At 45.0% G+C, this 18,708-nt stretch overlaps 1 protein-coding gene across 4 annotated transcripts in view; it reads left to right on the forward strand.

The window, feature by feature from the left end:
- SLC44A2 (solute carrier family 44 member 2 (CTL2 blood group)) overlaps positions 1-18,708 on the forward strand; it is a 62,602-nt gene that overhangs the window by 21,207 nt on the left and 22,687 nt on the right. For 2 of the 4 annotated variants that reach the window (XM_083482978.1, XM_083482977.1), the window contains exons 2-7: positions 6,647-6,695; positions 8,960-9,033; positions 9,904-9,988; positions 12,017-12,101; positions 16,360-16,485; positions 16,956-17,022. In XM_083482978.1, the coding sequence (XP_083339104.1) occupies positions 6,647-6,695; positions 8,960-9,033; positions 9,904-9,988; positions 12,017-12,101; positions 16,360-16,485; positions 16,956-17,022 (486 nt within the window). Of the gene's footprint in view, positions 1-89; positions 255-6,646; positions 6,696-8,959; positions 9,034-9,903; positions 9,989-12,016; positions 12,102-16,359; positions 16,486-16,955; positions 17,023-18,708 lie in introns of those variants that run through there. The other 2 variants (XM_083482975.1, XM_083482976.1) reach the window with 2 other exon arrangements.

Here is an 18,708-nt window from a genome sequence, read left to right on the forward strand (position 1 = left end):
CGTGCCTCCTCTTTTTTTTTTCTTTTTTGCTTTCCTCCAAATGTATTTTACAGGTTTGGCCAGTTCGGCCCCCGAGGCGCCTCATTGGGCGGTTGATCAGCAGCTGACTGGGGAAGGAGGGAGGAGAGAGAGAGAGAGAGAGAGAGAGAGAGAGAGAGAGAGAGAAGGAGAGAAAGAAGGAAAGCAAGCCAGCGAGCAGGAGGGGAACTCGGCTGGGATGGCGAGGGAAGAGGAGAGTTACTATGGCAAGCATGGTAAGGCCACCAGGCTGCCACCCCCGAGCCCTGCGAGGAGGGAGGGAGTGGGGGCAGCAGGTGGCCACGCGCAGCCCCGCTATGGGGGCTTCGGCGTCCACCATCGGGAAGCTGCAAACCCTCGAGGCGGGGCTGGGCCTTGGGGCGCAAGGCAGCTCGGCCTTGGCGGCGTCTCCCCGAGGTGCCCCAAAGCGCGAGCTGCGCCAGATGCTGTTTGTGCAAGCCGGGTTGGAGCGCGCACCGCCGTCCCTCCCGTCTAAGACCGGCCACCCAGCAAGTCCAAATTCTGGGCAGAAAGAGGCAGCTGGCGCCAAACGCGTCGGTTCAATCAATGGGGCAGGGGGAGGGAGAACTAGTTCAGCTACCGAATAAATAATAATAATTCCAGTGGGTGTGGGGAGGGCGCGAAGAAGGGAAGAGCCCCTTCCTCTCCTCCTGGGCTAGGGACGCCCCCAATGCGCCTCCGGGCAGTTTTAAGTCCTTGCTGGTGCAGTTTCTTTCTGCGCCTCTGGAGTGGAGGTTAGGAAACGGGCTTACTAAAAATACTACTCCCGCTGATCCACGGGTCCTCCCGGGCGTGGGTGCGCGTCTCTTACGGCGGGGCGCACCACCGGGCGCTCAGTTCCGCGTAACCTTAAACCGGATTGCTATCCCCAGCGGGGCTGCGAAGCTGCTCTGGAACGCAGGCGCCTTATGGGAGTCCGGGGGGAGCGCAGTAGCCGGGGAGGAATGTCGGCGAGCCGCCGCCTCCCCTGCCGAAAACGCGCGCCCGGTCTAAGCAGAGAAACTTGCGAGTTCCGGAAAGAATGCTTCCAAAACTACGCGCCGCTGTTCTCTCTCTTTGTGCACTCCCAGCAGAAGGGATGTGTAGGGGGCAGCCAGGGGTTAGCTATGGGGAAGGGAACCAGGATGTCCCTGCAAGGCTTAAAGAACTACAAACTGTTGGCCTGTACTGTATGTATACATGTGTGTGTGTGTGTGTGTGTGTGTGTGTATGTATATGTGTGTGTGTATACACACACACATATGTATGTGTGTATATGTGTGTGTGTGTGTGTATATAATTTATATATATGTGTGTGTGTATATACACACACACACACACAGTTAGGTAGCCGTGTTGGTCTGCCTTAGTCGAAACAAAATTTTAAAAAACCCTTCCAGTAGCACCTTAGGGACCAACTAAATTTGTTACTGGTATGAGCTTTCATATCTTAAGAAGTGTGCGTGCACAGAAAAGCTCATACCAATAACAAACTTAGTTGGTCTCTAAGGTACTACTGGAAGGATTTTTTTTATTTTATATAATAATAATATAATAATAATAATAATAATAATAATAATAATAATAATAATTATATTATATCATTTGGCTGAGTTTTCCCAGGCACTCTGGGCGGCTTCCAATCAAGTGTTAAAAACAATACAACATTAAATATTAAAAACTTCCCTAAACAGGGCTGCCTTCAGATGTCTTTTAAAGAGAAGATAGCTGCTTATTTCCTTCATATTTGAAGGGCGCCACTACTGAGAAGGCCCTCTGTCTGGTTCCCTGTAACCTCACTTCTCGCAATGAGGGAACCGCCAGAAGGCCCTCGGTGCTGGATCTCAGTGTCCGGGCTGAACGATGGGGGTGGAGATGCTCCTTCAGGTATACAGGACCGAGGCCATTTAGGGCTTTAAAGGTCAGCACCAACACTTTGAATTGTGCTCCGAAACGTACTGGGAGCCAATGCAGATCTCTCAGAACCGGTGTTACGTGGTCCCGGCGGCCACTCCCAATCACCAGTCTAGCTGCCGCATTCTGGATTAATTGCAGTTTCCGGGTCACCTTCAAAGGTAGCCCCACGCAGTAGTCCAAGCGGGAGATAACTAGAGCATGCACCACTCTGGCGAGACACAATATGTATATATACACAAACCCACACAGTCACCAGCCCCTTTGCTTATCCCAACTCCCTCCTCTGGCTGGTGTACTCCTGGCTAATAATAATAATAATAATGTAATAATAATACTGGAGTGGGGAAGGGAATTCAGCACTTAAACAGCAACCATTTTTCCATAGGCACCTGGAACAAAGTATCCTGATAGTAGCAATAAAGTCTCCCCCTTCACATGTTCTCTGGGAATTGCCCATGGAGAAACTTGGAGAAACAGTGACAGTGGTGCTGTCACTGTTGTTTGTTTGTTTGTTGTTTACTTTTATATATAACACCTTTTCTCCCAAGGATGTAATTGGGACTGTAGCAGTCAATTCATTAGCCGGATTGATTAATTAATTGGAACATTTAAAACAACTTTAAAAAGTGCCCCAGATGAACCGAGCAGCAGGTTTAAATATATGTCCATGCTTATAAAATTGGCAGGTGACTTTTGCGTATCTTGAAAGAGGCAGGTTCTGCCTTTTCTCACACACAGGAGAAATCTCTTTTCTGATACCTCTGTGGCAAATGCATGCCTCATCTGAAAACAAAGTGTTCTGCATCAGAAATATTGAAGGGCGTTTCCTCCCCAACACTGAACCATTTTCTTGAGCATTTGTCCCCCAAGATAAAGCACAGTCTTTAAGCCTGGCTGATGGTGTTAGATGTCCATCAGAATAATCTCCTGCCCACCCCAAATGTCTTAATAGAATATTTTGTACTCTCTTCTCCACAACATAGCCGAGGATGCTGTGCTTTATCTTAGCCTTATCTTACCACCAAACCCTTAGTATAAAGTTTTTTTCCATGGGATTACTTCCATACTAGCCCTTGTGCTGAATTCATTTGTTCATCCAGACTACATTGTTGCAAGTGAATTTAATTCATTTTAGCTGTTGGTTTTAATTATACTTTGATTTCTTAAAAAAAAACAACAACCATTTTTAACTTTGCCTTAATTTTTGTCAACCGTTTTTCTGCTTGTGAGTAGGCGGAAAGTAATTTTGTTAAATAAATAAAATAATAAAACAAAATAAATATTGGCTACCTGGGGAGACTTCAAGTACCGGTAAGTCTTCCAGGACTTCTTTTACCACATTATGGCTACTATGTGGGGGCAAAGTTGCTGAAGTGGAAGCGACTTTTTCTTCTGGACATACTTCGGAACTCAAGTCTATTTGATTACCCTTGGCAATCATCCCACCAGAAGTTAAATGAGTAGATCACTCATCAGTCCCCAACCCGCCTTTCCTAACAGGGAAAATTGGATATCTTCCAGTCTTCCCTTCACTGGCTGAGAGTGGTGCCAGTCCATAATTCCTTTGTGGCTCATGCTAAGATCAGCCCCAGGCTAATTTTGTGCCACACTTGTATTCTGTACGAAACCTTGAATGGGGGTGGCAGGAATGACTAGTGGCTGTAATTCTCAGGGATGTGCCCAACTTCCTTTCTGCAAAGTCCCCAAAACTCCCCTGAAATAGAACGGCCGTTTTGAAATGCAAAGTGGAAAACTGTGTGTCCCTTTCTGCCTCTCCCTGAAACCTGTGTTTTCTTGGAGACCTGTGGAAATGGAGTTTTCCACCCAGGACAGGAGGAGGTGTATATGCAAAGCCACATATCATGGGAACCGAACCAAGAATTTCCTCCGGCATGGAGAGGATGCATTTGCTGGAACTGCATTGGCAGTGAATACTCTGGCAGAATGAAACAAGAGAGTTGTTGAAATAAATCAATAGAACAGTTGAATATCTGACCTTACCTCTAGCCCTGGTGTCTCCAGTCATTTTCCTGGAGTGCTAGTATTGTATTTTGCCCAATATTACATATAAGGAAGCCATTCTAAGCAAAGGGCAGCGTTCACAGTTGCCCAGCTAAAGTGGCGAGTTAAGGCTGCTTCAGGAAATGATATCAGTTGTCTATAGGGGTTGCTTTTAATTGAAATCTGAGGAATATCCAAACCCAATCCCCACTTGAAAAGAGTCATAAGGATGTGTGTTGTGAAAAACCATACTGCATTTTATTTGCATTCTAAAGTAATACCTGATTTAAGAATCTTGAACAATGAACTTCAGCTTACTCAGAATTTCCCCCTTTTGAGTCAGGGTGGGTGGGGGCCGTGATGCCATTTTAGAGGGTGTAAAATTAGGCTGGCAAGACTCCCATCTCTATTTGCAGCAGGGCCTTTGCAAAGGGGAGGCAATAGTAGTGATGACAGAGGAGGCCTGTACCTACTGAAAATGCAACTGGGAGGTGGGGCAAAGTAAAAAAAAAGATGTTGCCTTTACCACCAGCCTGTCTGTTTCCCCTGGAACCTCAGGGCTGTCGTGCAGATGCACTTTAGAGCAGAGAATAATATCTGAGGTTTTGCAATGATTCCAGGGCTTTTCGGCCGGGCAGTCTATGCTGGTATAGAGAAAAGTATTTTGCTTCATTGGCTGGTGTCTAACCAGAGAAATCTTATTTGGTGAATGGGAGGCATTGCAGCCTGTGGATGAAAGGAGTGACTGTTTGCTGGGCTGGGAAAGTTCAGTTGGGGTGAAGGAGGTGGGGATCACTCCAGTTTCTAAATTGAGAGGTGCTCCAGTCTGCACCAGAAGGCATACCTAGAAGATGAGCTTGCCATTAACCCATGATGTGTGAAGGCTTGTGGTTTTGGCTTTCCAGTGTGGAAGAGGAACTCTGCACATGAGGAGAGGCCTTCTCTTCCTTACCATTACTTCATTTATCACTTGCCCCCAAACCCATACGATAGGGTAGGTTATACATTTAAATAAATGAATAAAAATGTGTTCTGGAGGATAGCTGTCGAAGACCATTTCCTGGCTAAACACAGATTAAGGTGTAGTTCTGATGAGAATCCCTTGTTGAGAGATATTTGTGTGTGTTTCTCTCTCTGAAAATTTCCAGTAACAGCCTGGAACCACCAGCAGAGAACCTGTTTTGCAGCTATTTCTGGGATTATTCACTTGCTTAGCTTTGAAACACAGACTCCCTGCTTCACCTACTCCTTTGTCTATCTGTGTAGGAGCGTATCCTAAGTGGCTTACTCTTCTCCATTCAAATTTGCAAAGAATTTTGCTTCTTCTGTGTAGGAGGAGATTCCCCCATTTCCCTTCCTGCTTCTGGTGCGCAGTGACAGGGCATCCCCATAGCTATTGCTTTGCTTTTGGCTGGGATGATTCATCTCCCTCTTTTTACCCTCCCTGTCGGTTAACCAAGAGGGAAGGAGAGGAGCTTATAGGGTGACTCAGTGCAATAGACTAGCTGGGCGCAGGGTGTATGCCTTAGACTTTCAGGCTGTTTGGGACTGGACTATAACAACTGCTGAGGGTCCCGAGGCAACGGAGGGGAGAGAAATGAGAGAGCTCAGACCAGGGGTCAGCAAACTTTTTCAGTAGGGGGCCGGTCCACTCTCCCTCAGACCTTGTGGGGGGCCAGACTATATTGGGGGGGGGAATGAACAAATTCCCATGCCCCACAAATAACCTAGAGATGCATTTTAAATAAAAGGACACATTCTACTCACGTAAAAGCACACTGATTCCCAGACTGTCCACGGGTCGGATTTAGAAGGTGATTGGGCCGGATCCAGCCCCCGGGCCTTAGTTTGCCTAATTATGGCTTAGACTGACAAATCGAATTGCATGGACATGGGCTGGGGTTTGTATGGAAAGGCTCTTATTTATTATTGATTTATTTCATAAAATGCATTACGTCACCTGATTGTGAAAAACCTCAAAGCGATTTACAAAAAGATAAAACAATGAAATCAAGGGGAGAAATCTGCAACGGTGTTTTTGGACAAAGTGTGAGCTCTGAAGGTGGTGGATGAGCAAACTTCACAGATGAGAGACTGGGGCTAAGTTGTTCCTGGAGGCAAGGGACAGCAGATGGGAGAAGTTTAGCCCATCAGTGAGTCTGTGGAAATTTGCGGTTGGTGGACTGTGTACAAATATTTTTATTCTACAGAAGGAGGAATGTTGGCAGCAGCTTTTTTCACCTCTGATGTACTAAGGTACTATGATCTCCACCTGCCACAATTTCCATGTCTTATTACAGAAATATTTCAGGTTCAGAAGCCCTGCCTTCCTTACTGTCTGGTATCTGTCCTAGAGTAATGCAGAAGATTTGACTTCTCTTATCCAGGTCTTTTGTTCCTTTAAAGTTGCACAGCTGTTAAAAGGTTGAGGTGCCTGGAGAGGAAGTGGTGGTCCAGCTCACTGAAAAGATGGTTATCACATTTGCAAAACCTCAGAGCTGTCCAGGTTCCTGAAATAATGATGTAATACCCCTCTTCCTCTCACACACTGCTTAGAAGGCAAGGTCCTGTTCATTTTAGTGGGGCTTCCACCTCAGAACATCCCAGAAGATGGATGTACTTAAAATAAATATATTTCACAATTATCCTATTCCTGCTTTCTGTAATTGCTTAACTTAATACATATATTCTTTCTCTTTTTCCCCCCTAGGGACACCCCAAAAATATGACCCAACTTTCAAAGGCCCCATATATGACAGGTAAGAGCAACCTGTTGGTGAAGGTGTGTGATGGTGTTTTGCAAAGCGTGTGTGGAAGGGAACACTGCCAGGAGGCACTGTCTCTTGTTCTGAATTGTCGTCACCCCCACCCGCATTTTGGAAAGTAAGAGCGGCATGCTGCTGTATATGAAATTCCTGCAATCCTAAGACTCAAAATACCAAAATGAAATGATTCTGTGCATAGCTGCTGCATGGGATCTGGCAAGCTTTTGTGTCTTGGTGTGTGGAGGTGGCAAAGGGAGGCGATTCTCCCTGTGTCCTTTCTTGGACCTTGCTTCATGGGAGTCAGGATGTTCGCAATGGGACTGGGTTGCTTTCTTGCCTGGGCCACTCAGCTTCCATGGAGTCTCTAAGCTGGGGCTCTTCTTCTCTACGCTCCTCTGCCTTCTGTCAAAGCTTATTTATTACCTCTTCATTGTTGCACAAATATATATTCTTTTCTTTTTTATTGCCTGATGTAGAATACAATATTTATAGCATGTATAATTGCCGTGTTGACATAGGCTGCCACATGGCACACACTGTAAGAGATTCAAACATTTTGGGGTGGTATTGAACTAAGTTTTACTCATAGTAAACCCACTGAAATTAAGGAATGTGACTAAGTTAGGTCCATTAATTTCAATAGGTCTATCTTGAGTAAAACACCCGTCGAATTAATGTTTTGCCGAAATGTCAATTGGTGTTTATAAATTAATCAAATATTTACCTTTTAACTTTATCTTCATGGACCTACATGTGATACGCCACCTTAAGTTGCTCAGTTTATAATCATTATTCAGCTTTATTGCCTCATGTTGATGGATGTTGTTTTAAAAATGAGAGATTTCTGTTCTGCCTGGGAATATGATGGAGGAGCCTTTCATCAGTTATGGAATCAAAGTGCTAGAATGATCAAAGGTCAAGAGGTCCAGTCCCTTTGCCCAAGAGGCAGGACCATCTGCCCTCAGATCAAGCCACACAAGCACAATCCAGGCCCCAGCAGGAGAGAGTCAGGAGAGAGTCGCAGGTGACTTGAGCAAAGCCTTCAAACACACATTTTCATCCAAAGAAATGCCCAAGTGGTGGAACGGAAACACAGCTTTCTGCCATAATATAGTAGCCCTTCTCTCTTGTGGCAGAACTGCCCAGATGGAAACTAAAGGATTTTAAGATACCCTTCAAAAATAGACTCTGACTTAAACCCAGTGAAGCTGTTTGTTCGCCTATCTAGATTTACTTTGTTTGCTTTTTCTGTGCTGGTTTCTTTTGACTTAAAGGACTAGGAGGACTGAGTTTTTACACACGCACACGCACACACCTTGTTTTAAGAACCCGTAGCAGAAAGTAGCAGCAAAAAGCGTATACAGATATCGCTAAAAACAGGAGCATGCACCTTTCTCTCCCCCACAAGGTGAGCTTGTCTTCCTGCCTTTGTACTGCAGTTGGAAGGCACTACTTGTTTCCACTTCAGATATGGAGTTACTTCATTTCCCCCCCATGCTTCAGGTGTGCTTTCTAAAACTATTCAAATGCTGCTTGTGTCTTTTTACGATTTGAAAGTATATACCAAGGCTAGCGTTGAGGGTCAGTATCGCTGGGTACTTGCTCATGCCCCAAATCCTATAATAAATAAATCCTTTTTTCACTTCCCCCTGTCTCCAGACTTGCAAAGAAGGACCAGAGTTGATGGCAGGAAGCCTCCTCCTTTTATTGCCTTACATTTTCCTTCTTGGTGGCTTGTTTGCAGCGGTTGGGCCCAGAGGAAGAGGGCAAGGGAATGGGCAGCAGGGACAGGGGCAAGGAGAAGATGGGGCCCATTGACATAGGGGAAGGGCCCATATTGTCTGAGAGGCCTCCAAAACCTGGAGGCCAAATCCGATTCAAATCTGGAAGTCTCAGTGGAAAAAACCCTTTTGTTTATCAATTTTGAATGTCTCAAATAATTGGTGATAGTGAAACCAATCAACAATACACTCTTATTTCCCCGAAGCTTTTTAATTTCAATTGGTTATTATCCTCCTTTAGGAGTACTTTATATGGTGGCCAGGGTCCCTGAGTATTTTTTCTCTTAACTGCCTTCGCCTCTTTTGGCGAGATTGGTTCGATTCAGGGCTTATAAAAATAGAAATAAAATACTGAAGTTGCAAATCTGCTGTGGGGAGAGGGGATCAAGGCATCAAAGCCACCAGACTGTGGGGTACAGAACAGAAAGCAGAGCATGACGGCTGTATTCCTCTCAATCCTTTTGCTTTCTCCTTCAGGGGTTGCACCGATATCATCTGCTGCATCTTGCTTCTGGTTGCCATTGTGGGCTACATCGCTGTGGGAGTTGTGGGTATGTGTTGTAGAACTCTCCATCTCCCTTTCTCTGGCTCTAGGCAACAGCTGAGTGTTGCTGGTGACTGGGCAAGTAGATGTTGGGTTGCCATATTTTGAAGAGCAAAAAAGGAGGACACATTTTCCAACTTTTTCATTTAACTACGGATTACTATGATGACTCTCATTTTACATACCCATGAAAAAGTAAAAGTGTCCTGGAAAAAGAAGACATATGGCAAGAATGTGCACCATTATGAAAACAAGGGGTTTAAGCAAACTCTTTTTTAAGTGTGTGGAATGCACATCTTCATGGCCATGAATCATAGAATTGTAGAGCTGGAGGGAACATGAGGATCATCTAGTCCAGCGGTTCTCAACCTGTGGGTCCCCAGATATTGTTGGACTACAACTACCATCATCCCTAGCAAGCAAGGCCAGAGCTCAGGGATGATGGGAGTTGTAGTCCCACAACATCTGGGGACCCACAAGTTGAGAACCGCTGATCTAGTCCAACCTCCTTTAATGCAGGAATATTTTGCCCAATGTGGGGCTCGAACCCACATCCCTGAGATTAAGAGTCTCATGCTCTATCAACTGAACTATTGGTGAAACATTCTCTTTTTTTAAACAAAGAAAATGACAACAGCAAACCATGGTTCTTAGGAATCCGCATGAGCTGTGGGACTGAATTCATGCCAAAGTCACTGCACAGTCGAGCAAAATGCCTTCTTTCGTAGGTTAACATAGTTCATAAGTTGAAGGATGAAATGTACATGTGAATAACAGAGATATAATCATAGTCCAAAGCAGTTGCTGGGGAAACTGGGTGATGTTGCACAATGTGGAGGGGAGCACATTGCCAAGCTCTGGATTTCTGTCTTTTCAGCATGGACACAAGGAGACCCCCGGAAGGTGATCTACCCCACAGATAGCCGTGGGCAGTTCTGTGGCCAGGCCGGAACCCCAAACGAGTAGGTGTCTTAGAAAAATCCTTTGTTATCTGTCCGAGTATAGCCAATGAGGCACTTTGTATTACGAGAGAATTTTGCACATGCATCTTCCCTTTCCGGATTGCCTTTCCATGTCATCTCTTCTGGGTAGAAAAGGGACAGCTTCGTTTCTTGCAAGGCCTGCTTGTCTTATTCATGATGCAACTCGATTTTCCCCTTAATGTGGAATTCTGGAATTTTCTGAGGCATCTAAAGTCCCCCTTGGAATGATCTCCTGAGTTGCCACAGTCAGTTGGGGCCAATTGTGTCACATGCCAGATGAAGGTCAGGAAATCCCAAATAGTGGTACAGTGGTACCTCGGGTTACATAGGCTTCAGGTTACATAGGCTTCAGGTTACAGACTCCGCTAACCCAGAAACAGTACTTCAGGTTAAGAACTTTGCTTCAGGATGAGAACAGAAATCGTGTGGCGGCGGCGCAGCAACAGCAGGAGGCCCCATTAGCTAAAGTGGTGCTTCAGGTTAAGAACAGTTTCAGGTTAAGAACAGAGCTCCAGAACGAATTAAGTACTTAACCCGAGGTACCACTGTATTCTAGGCCAAGTGAAACCAGGAATGAAAATCTGTGCCTCCACAGCAGTGGTGGGATCATTCTGACCCACGGGCCTAATTAGGCCCAACCGTTCTCTTGCTTTGGTTCACAAGAGTGTTTTGGATTAGCCACATCTGACATCAGATATGGGCCCTTTCAAGAGCAAGCTCCTGATTCTTCCTTTGCAGCCATGGCTTGAAACACCTGATGTCATATAACGCTCCTGAGGTGATTAGCAGGTGGGCAACCCCACTTGCCCATCAAAGTAACCCATGGAGGATCGGCCATGTTTGATTCCAGCCTTCTGGCCCGGAGGGGTTCCTCACCCCTGCTGTACAGGAAGTCTGGTGGGCCTTTCCTCTGACTGTCCTTGTCACCCTCTCCGATGAGGTGGCATTGAATTCAGTGAGGGAGAGGAAGCCAGAGCAGCGTGAGAGGATAGAATAAGGAGAAGTGGTTCCTACCCCCCAGTTGCGTATGAAATTTCAGGGGCAATTACATAAGACAAGGGTGCATTTCAGCATTTGCAGACTGCATTCTCCTCCCGGTAGGCAACCACATTGAGTCTTCATGCAGCATGGGTTAGGTGGTGTCACTTCCAGATAGGCTTGAGCTGTGGCAACTTTCATTTTAAGAACTGGTGATGGCTAAGGCACATCGCCCTTGGCACATCGCTTTGTCTGTGATCCCCAAGCAGTGCTGGCTGGTCTGCGTAGAGAATTCTAACCTGTTCAGAAGTGGTTCAGGAGAGTCTGCTGGCATGAGCGATCTCCTTCATCTTCTAGATCTCCACAGTATGTCAGACTTGCTGAACTTTTGGTTAAATCATTTTTATTAGCTTTTCAATAAAAAACATCCAATTAACATATTAAATCATAATCCAATTACAGTGGTGCCTCGCAAGACAAAAAGAATCCGTTCTGTGATTCTCTTCGTCTAGCGGTTTTTTCGTCTTGCGAAGCAAGCCCATTGACGGATTAGCGCTATTAGCGGCTTTTAGCGGCTTATCGGATCAGCTGATAAGTGGCTTAGCGGCTTAGAAAAGGGGGGGGGGGAGGAAAAAAAACCCCGCAGGAACTCGCAAGACATTTTCGTCTTGCGAAGCAAGCCCATAGGAGATTCGTTTTGCGAAGCACCTCCAAAACGGAAAACTCTTTCGTCTAGCGAGTTTTCCGTCTTGCAAGGCATTCGTCTTGCAGGGCACCACTGTAAAATAAAAAAGTAAAATAAAAAAGACCAAATTATCATCCAAATTATAATTATTAATTTTTCAGGGCTTTCCCATAGTCTGGACCTTGAAGCATATCTCCAAATCTCAATCCTGCCTCTCCTCGTTGTTTCCATATTTTCCACATCTCAATTTTAACGCTTTAAGACTTGCTGAACTTTTGGGACCTATCTACTGATAGAAACATATGCTGGCTTGGATGTTCTTATGGTCCTTTCTCTGTTTCCAGGAATAAACCTTTCTTGTTCTACTTCAACATTGTGAAATGTGCCAGCCCTTTGGTGCTGTTGGAGTTTCAGTGTCCCACCACACAGGTAAGGTTTCTCTCCTTGTCAACAGTGGTGCCTCGCAAGACGAAAAGAATCCGTTCTGTGATTCTCTTCATCTAGCGGTTTTTTCGTCTTGCGAAGCAAGCCCATTGACGGATTAGCGGATTAGTGCTATTAGCGGCTTTTAGCGGCTTATCCGCTGATCGGATCAGCGGATAAGCGGCTTAGCGGCTTAGAAAAAGGGGGGGGGGGAAATCCAGCAGGAACTCACAAGACATTGTCGTCTTGCGAAGCAAGCCCATAGGAAATTCGTTTTGCGAAGCACCTCCAAAATGGAAAACTCTTTCGTCTAGCGATTTTTCCATCTTGCGAGGCATTCGTCTTGCGGGGCACCACTGTACCTTTGTCTCAGAGAGGTCAGAATTTCAAGAGCTTTGCGCTCGTCTGCATAGGACAAAACTTCATGGACAAAAAGGAAAGTGAGTTGTTTGTGCTCAGTGATATCTGGACATAGACACACTGTTGTGTAATGTTGCCCAATAAAGTGCATGGGGAGAGAGTCAGAGCAAGGATGGCTTATATCCTCTCTTGGTCACATTGGGGAAATGGGAAGGGAGGGCAAGGACTTCAAAGAGCAGCTGCCCAAAGAAAGAAAGAAAGCAGTTTTGAACAATCTATCCTGGTTGAATGGGTGATGTTTGCCTTTTCTTTGAAGTCTCTGAAGCTGTTTGCTGCTTGCCTCTGAGAGACTTCAGCTTCTCACTAGAACCCTACCATAAGTGGACATGGAATTAGTAGAATTAAAAGGATGTAAATCTGTGACCTGTCACAGAGGTTGTGCTCTCCATGTTGAAACTGCCTCACTTTAATGTGATGCAGGGATGTATGAATGTGTGTCTAGGTCAGAATAATAATAATAATAATAATAATAATAATAATAATAATAATACAGTGGTACCTTGGGTTACATACGCTTCAGGTTACAGACTCCGCTAACCCAGAAATAGTGCTTCAGGTTAAAAACTTTGCTTCAGGATGAGAACAGAAATCGTGCTCCGGTGGTGTGGCGGCAGCAGGAGGCCCCATTAGCTAAAGTGGTGCTTCAGGTTAAGAACAGTTTCAGGTTAAGTACGGACCTCCGAAACAAATTAAGCACTTAACCGGAGGTACCACTGTAATAGTAATAATAATAATAATAATAATAATAATAATAATAATAATAATAATAATATCTGTATATCACCCTTCATCTGAAGATCACAGAGCGGTTCACAAGATTAAAATGCAAAATGAGAACTCAAAATACCTAATAAGACAAAAACAGAAACAAACCAGTGACGCAGCCTCCCACAAACACATTTAAAAGGTCACAGAATTGTTCATTAGCTAAAGGCCTGGTTATAGAGAAATGTTTTAGCCTTGTGCCTAAAGATATGTAATGAAGGTGCTATGTGAGCCTTCCTGGGGAGAATGTTCCAAAAGTGTGGAGCCACTGCAGAAAAGGCCCGTTCTCATGTTGCTGCCCCCTGAACTTTTGTGGAGGAGGCACGAGAAGAAGGGCCTGGGAAGATGATCTCAGGGTCCAGGTAGGTTCATACGGAGAAAGGCAGTCCTTTAGGCATTGCAGGCCCTTGAGCCATTTAAGGCTTTATAGGTCAAAACCTGCACTTTGAATTGGGCCCAGAAACTGATTGGCAGCCACTGGAGTTGGGCCAGGATCAGTTTAATATGCTCGAACTGTCTTGCCCCGGTGAGCCGCTGAATTCTGCACCAGATGAAGTTTCAGGGGCAGCCCCATGTGTGTGTTGCAGTAATCTATTATTCGCTTGATTTTACCATTGCCGTAATCTTCTTTAGTTCTCCCTTGCTAACAGACTATCAAGTCAGATACACCCTGGGCTAAGTGTTCCAGACTTTAATTTGAATGTGGAAAACTGCTTTAAAAGTCCTGTATTAAAAGAGAGATAGCGAAGGCTTGTTTGGTGAATAATACATTGTTACAGAAGCGTGCCATTATGTTTCAAGACGCTGTTTATAAAAAGTCTTCAAAAGACAGCATGCCTGTTAGGAATGGGAGGCATTTACAGTATTTATAAAATGGTCAGGATATTCAGGGTTTGACATGGTTTTCAATTGAGTGAGGTCTACCGCACTGTAATGATTCTCTGGTTTTTTCCAGTATAAGGCTACTTTAAAATGTGGCAACTGTTATAGGTAATATAATCAAAATTATTTATACTGGGGGGATGTTGTCTTTACCGAGGTGGTTTAGCAATGCTGTTATGGGTTCTGGATCGATAGAATATCCTGCAGTTTTATTTATGTGATCTGATGTTTGTACCCAGTAATTCTTTATATTTTACGGCAAATCCGCATATGGAAATAAGACCTCACTCTGTCACAGTTTTCTTGACACATTTAGAGTGTGGTGAGGACGTGTGATGTAGCTTTGTTGGCAGTAAATACCACCTGGTGTATAATTTAGATGTTAGTTTCTGGATAATGAGTGAGGAGGCAGTGAGAAACTTTATTTACAGATGCCAAGCACCACTGTAAGTTTGCATTAGCATGCGTTAGTAATCTTCTCTGTTGCTGGAAATATATTAGACTAGGAGCCAATGCCTTTTACCTGTGGTAGACATCTGGAAGTGGTCAATGATTTGGAAAGAGGTGTTTGAAACTATCAGTTGAATTACTCACGTAGTAATTAACACCATGGATATTATCATTTGGTTACAATGAACGTTTGATAACTAAAAGGAAAGAAGAACTGGTTTCAAACGTAACTATTATGGCCAGAATAGATCTATACCACAAGGTCCACAATCGAAAGATGGATTGAATAAGATCTGCAAAATATATATGGTAAAAGTCTTGCATCAGCTCATTTCAAGAAGACAAGAAAGGCTGACTGACCTAAGAAGTTTTGTGTTAAATTGGAATTCATTTGTTCAGTACTCATTTTCAGAAAATCTAAAATGTTTACAGTCTTGATACATGTTATATTATTATTTATATCCTGCCTTTTACCCAGACTTGGGACTATTGACGATTCTGTTATTTTATGTATGGTACACAATTTATTATACAATTCTAGATAAAAAAAACACACCCCAGTTGTAACTGCTGAGATACCTTTTTAGTCAGTTAAAAGTTGATCTAACCAATTCATTAATTTAGCACTGCAGGTTTGAATAAATTATATCGTTTGTAGTTGTCCCTTAAGGAATCCATCACATAAGGGTTCTCAAGAGAAGACATGAATAATTTTCCCCAGTAGCGGGGCCAAGGTTATGATGCTAGATGAAAGAAAAACAAAGGAATGTGGGGTGGTCCAGGACAACTGCACATTAGAGGCAAAACAGTGGAAAATGGAAAGGTAACATTGGGATGGAGTCAAAATGAAAGCATTAGGAAGCATTACTGTATTTTAATATTTTGTTGGAAGCCACCCAGAGTGGCTGGGGAAGCCCAGCCAGATGGGCGGGGTATAAATAAACAACAATAATAATAATGATAATGAGTGAAAAAACAAAAACAAAATGCCCTACTTGAACAAAACTGCCAAATGCACTGGTACCTTGGTTTCCGAACAGCATAGTTCTCAAACTACTTGGAGCCCGAAAACTTCAAACCCGGAAATGAGTGTTCTGGTTTTTGAACTTTTTTCAGAAGCTGAACGTGCTCTGTTCTGAGTATAACTTCCGCTTTGAGTGCCACACTTCCGTTTTCCAAGTGAGGGAAGGCAGGCCAGGCGGCAAGCGAGCAGGCACCTGCCACCCTCCAGCGCTGGGTCCCTCCACTACCACAGCAACCACTCCCTCCTCCAGCCCCAGTGGCCCCGGCACTGAGTGAGGGAAGGCTGGACTGGAGCGGCAAGTGAGCAGGCAAGGGATGTCGCCGCCACCCCTCCGCCTGCTCCTGCTTGCAAGTAGGAGTGGGATCGGGCTGCTCCGCTAGGCAGCGTTGCTGCTTGCACGGGAACAAGAGCTGGATCGGGGCTGCTCAGCTGGGGAGGTGCAGGCTCCATCACACTTTCCATTAAGGGGTTCGCGGCTGCAGTCCCCTCAAGGGAGAAGCTTAAAGGAGCCCCTACACCACCTATTTTGCATTACTTTCTATGGGAAATCACACCTTGGTTTTTGAATGCTTTGGTTTTGGAACAGACTTCTGGAACCGATTGAGAACCAAGGTACCACTGTAATGTAGAGATTTGTCACTGTTGCTGGGAATCGGAACCCTGCTAGATAAATGGTGTCTGAATTGTGACACTAAATTGCTGTGCTTCTTGTGACTCTTTCAGATCTGTGTTGAAAAGTGTCCAGATCGGTACCTCACCTACCTGCAGGCCTCAACAGTCGGCGCAGCCAGCGAGGAACTCAAATACTATGAGCAGTTTTGTGTCCCAGAATTTAAAAACCGGAAGAAGGTGAGTGAGTATTACGGATGCGTAATAGCTGGGAACTACAGTGGTGCCTCGCAAGACGAAAAGAATCCGTTCTGTGATTCTCTTCGTCTAGCGGTTTTTTCGTCTTGCGAAGCAAGCCCATTGACGGATTAGAGGATTAGCGCTATTAGCGGCTTTTAGCGGCTTATCTGCTGATCGGATCAGCTGATAAGCGGCTTAGCGGCTTAGAAAAAGGGGGGGGGACCAGCAGGAACTACCAAGACATTGTCGTCTTGCGAAGCAAGCCCATAGGAAATTCGTTTTGCGAAGCACCTCCAAAATGGAAAACTCTTTCGTCTAGCGAGTTTTCCGTCTTGCGAGGCATTCGTCTTGCGGGGCACCACTGTAGTTCAGACTTAAGGGTGATCTTCCGTTCTGCTTTTGCCTTTGTTTTCCTAGGAGGTTCTCCTCCTTTGGGCAGCAATGACCCATTCCTTTTCCCCCTCTCTCAGGCCCTGAGTGCACCTGAAGTTTTGAAAGATGATCTGTGCCCAGCCATGCTCACTCCAAGCAAACCCTGTAAGTCTGTCCGAGGAAGCAAACCAGTGGGGGAAAGCCTAGGGATTTTATTAATAGTTAATTGAACAGCTCAGTAGTCAGTCTTAATGCAGCTCAAGCTTTCAGTGGCTGTGACTCCCAGCCATTTCCATTGTCAGAAAGAGCCTCAGCTTAGCCTTTCCACACAAAGACTACCACAATGGTGACTCCGTTGAGACTTCTTATCTGGGAGTATGGGAATCTGAAATTTGAAAACAAGAAGCTTCTGAGCAACCAGCCCACTTGTTCTGGGCTAGAGCAGAGCCTCAGACCCAGCATATATTATCCCCCACTTCATGCACTAAACAGTTGTTATCTCTAGCATGGTGTAGTGGTTAAAAGTGGTGGACTCGTAATCTGGTGAACCGGGTTCGCGTCTCTGCTCCTCCACATGCAGCTGCTGGGTGCCCTTGGGCTAGTCACACTTCTTTGAAGTCTCTCAGCCCCACTCACCTCACAGAGTGTTTGTTGTGAGGGAGGAAGGGAAAGGAGAATGTTAGCCGCTTTGAGACTCCTTCGGGTAGTGATAAAGCAGGATATCAAACCCAAACACTATTGTTGGCAAGAAGGCCATAATCTTCATGGACCTTGCTAACTCCCCAGGAGGGGAAATGGCCTGGCTGTTTTTAGTTTCATTTTAACCTCTGAGCCAGTTGCCAGAGGTTTTTTGGCATAGAAAGCCAAAAATTTGGGATGGCTGTCAGCTTTTTCCTAACAAAGCTATTCAGTTTCTATAACTATTTGAATGGAAGTAACCATCATTTTCACCTTTAGTACACTCTACATATGCACTAGAGCACAAGATAGTTGACTTCAGACCTTGCACACCATTTCAGACATGGCTGCAGTAAAGACTGTGGGGTTCTTCTGTGTTGTTCCTTTGCCGCTGCCTCCCCCACCAGGCTTTATTTAGCCAAGGTGAGGAAAGGCAGAGCAACCTGGCGATGTGGCACCCACAGTTGTGGGAATTGCACTTGCGTCAATTTCCTTGTGTGGCCCCGCCTCCTGACCTACCACCCAAATTTTTGAAATTAAAAGTTGGCTAACATACGTGATCCCTGAACCCACACCCAAGCAGGTTGGCTCGGTGTGAATTTTAAATATCAACCCCCTCTCTAAGAAAATCGAATTAATTCTGAAGGAACATAAGAAAGCAGAAATAGATATTTCGGTTGGGTAGGAAGGTTATGTATTTTCCCCAGTGACGTCTGGGAATACTAGGTCGGGAACTCCTTGCTGGCTCCCCCCACCCCACCCCCAGGGCTTGACTTTGCTTGTGAGCTGCACCCTTTGTGGGGATGAGGGAGAGCTGTGAGCCAGGCAAGAGGATTTGAACATGAAGGACAGCTACAGCTGCACAAGGAGAAAAGGAAGTAATCTGATTACACCTGTCCCTCTGACTCATTTTGAGTGTCTTTGGCAAATAAAGCATCTATTAAATCACAACAAAGTTTGAAACAAGTCTTCAGGCTAGTCATGTTCATTACAAACATGTGGGTGGGAGAGGCCTTGGGGTGCTGATTACTCAGTGAGTTATCCGTTAACTCTTGGGTGTTGGGGCAAGGGATAGAGATGCAATAATCTATAAAGAGGTCTTGTTCTACACTAAGTATCCTGACACCAATTCAATATACTCTGAGTGGAGCCCTGGTTCCTGTAGTAGGTTGC

The sequence above is a fragment of the Podarcis liolepis genome, assembly GCF_965112155.1.
Source record: "Podarcis liolepis genome assembly, chromosome: 17".
Lineage (NCBI taxonomy): Eukaryota > Metazoa > Chordata > Lepidosauria > Squamata > Lacertidae > Podarcis > Podarcis liolepis.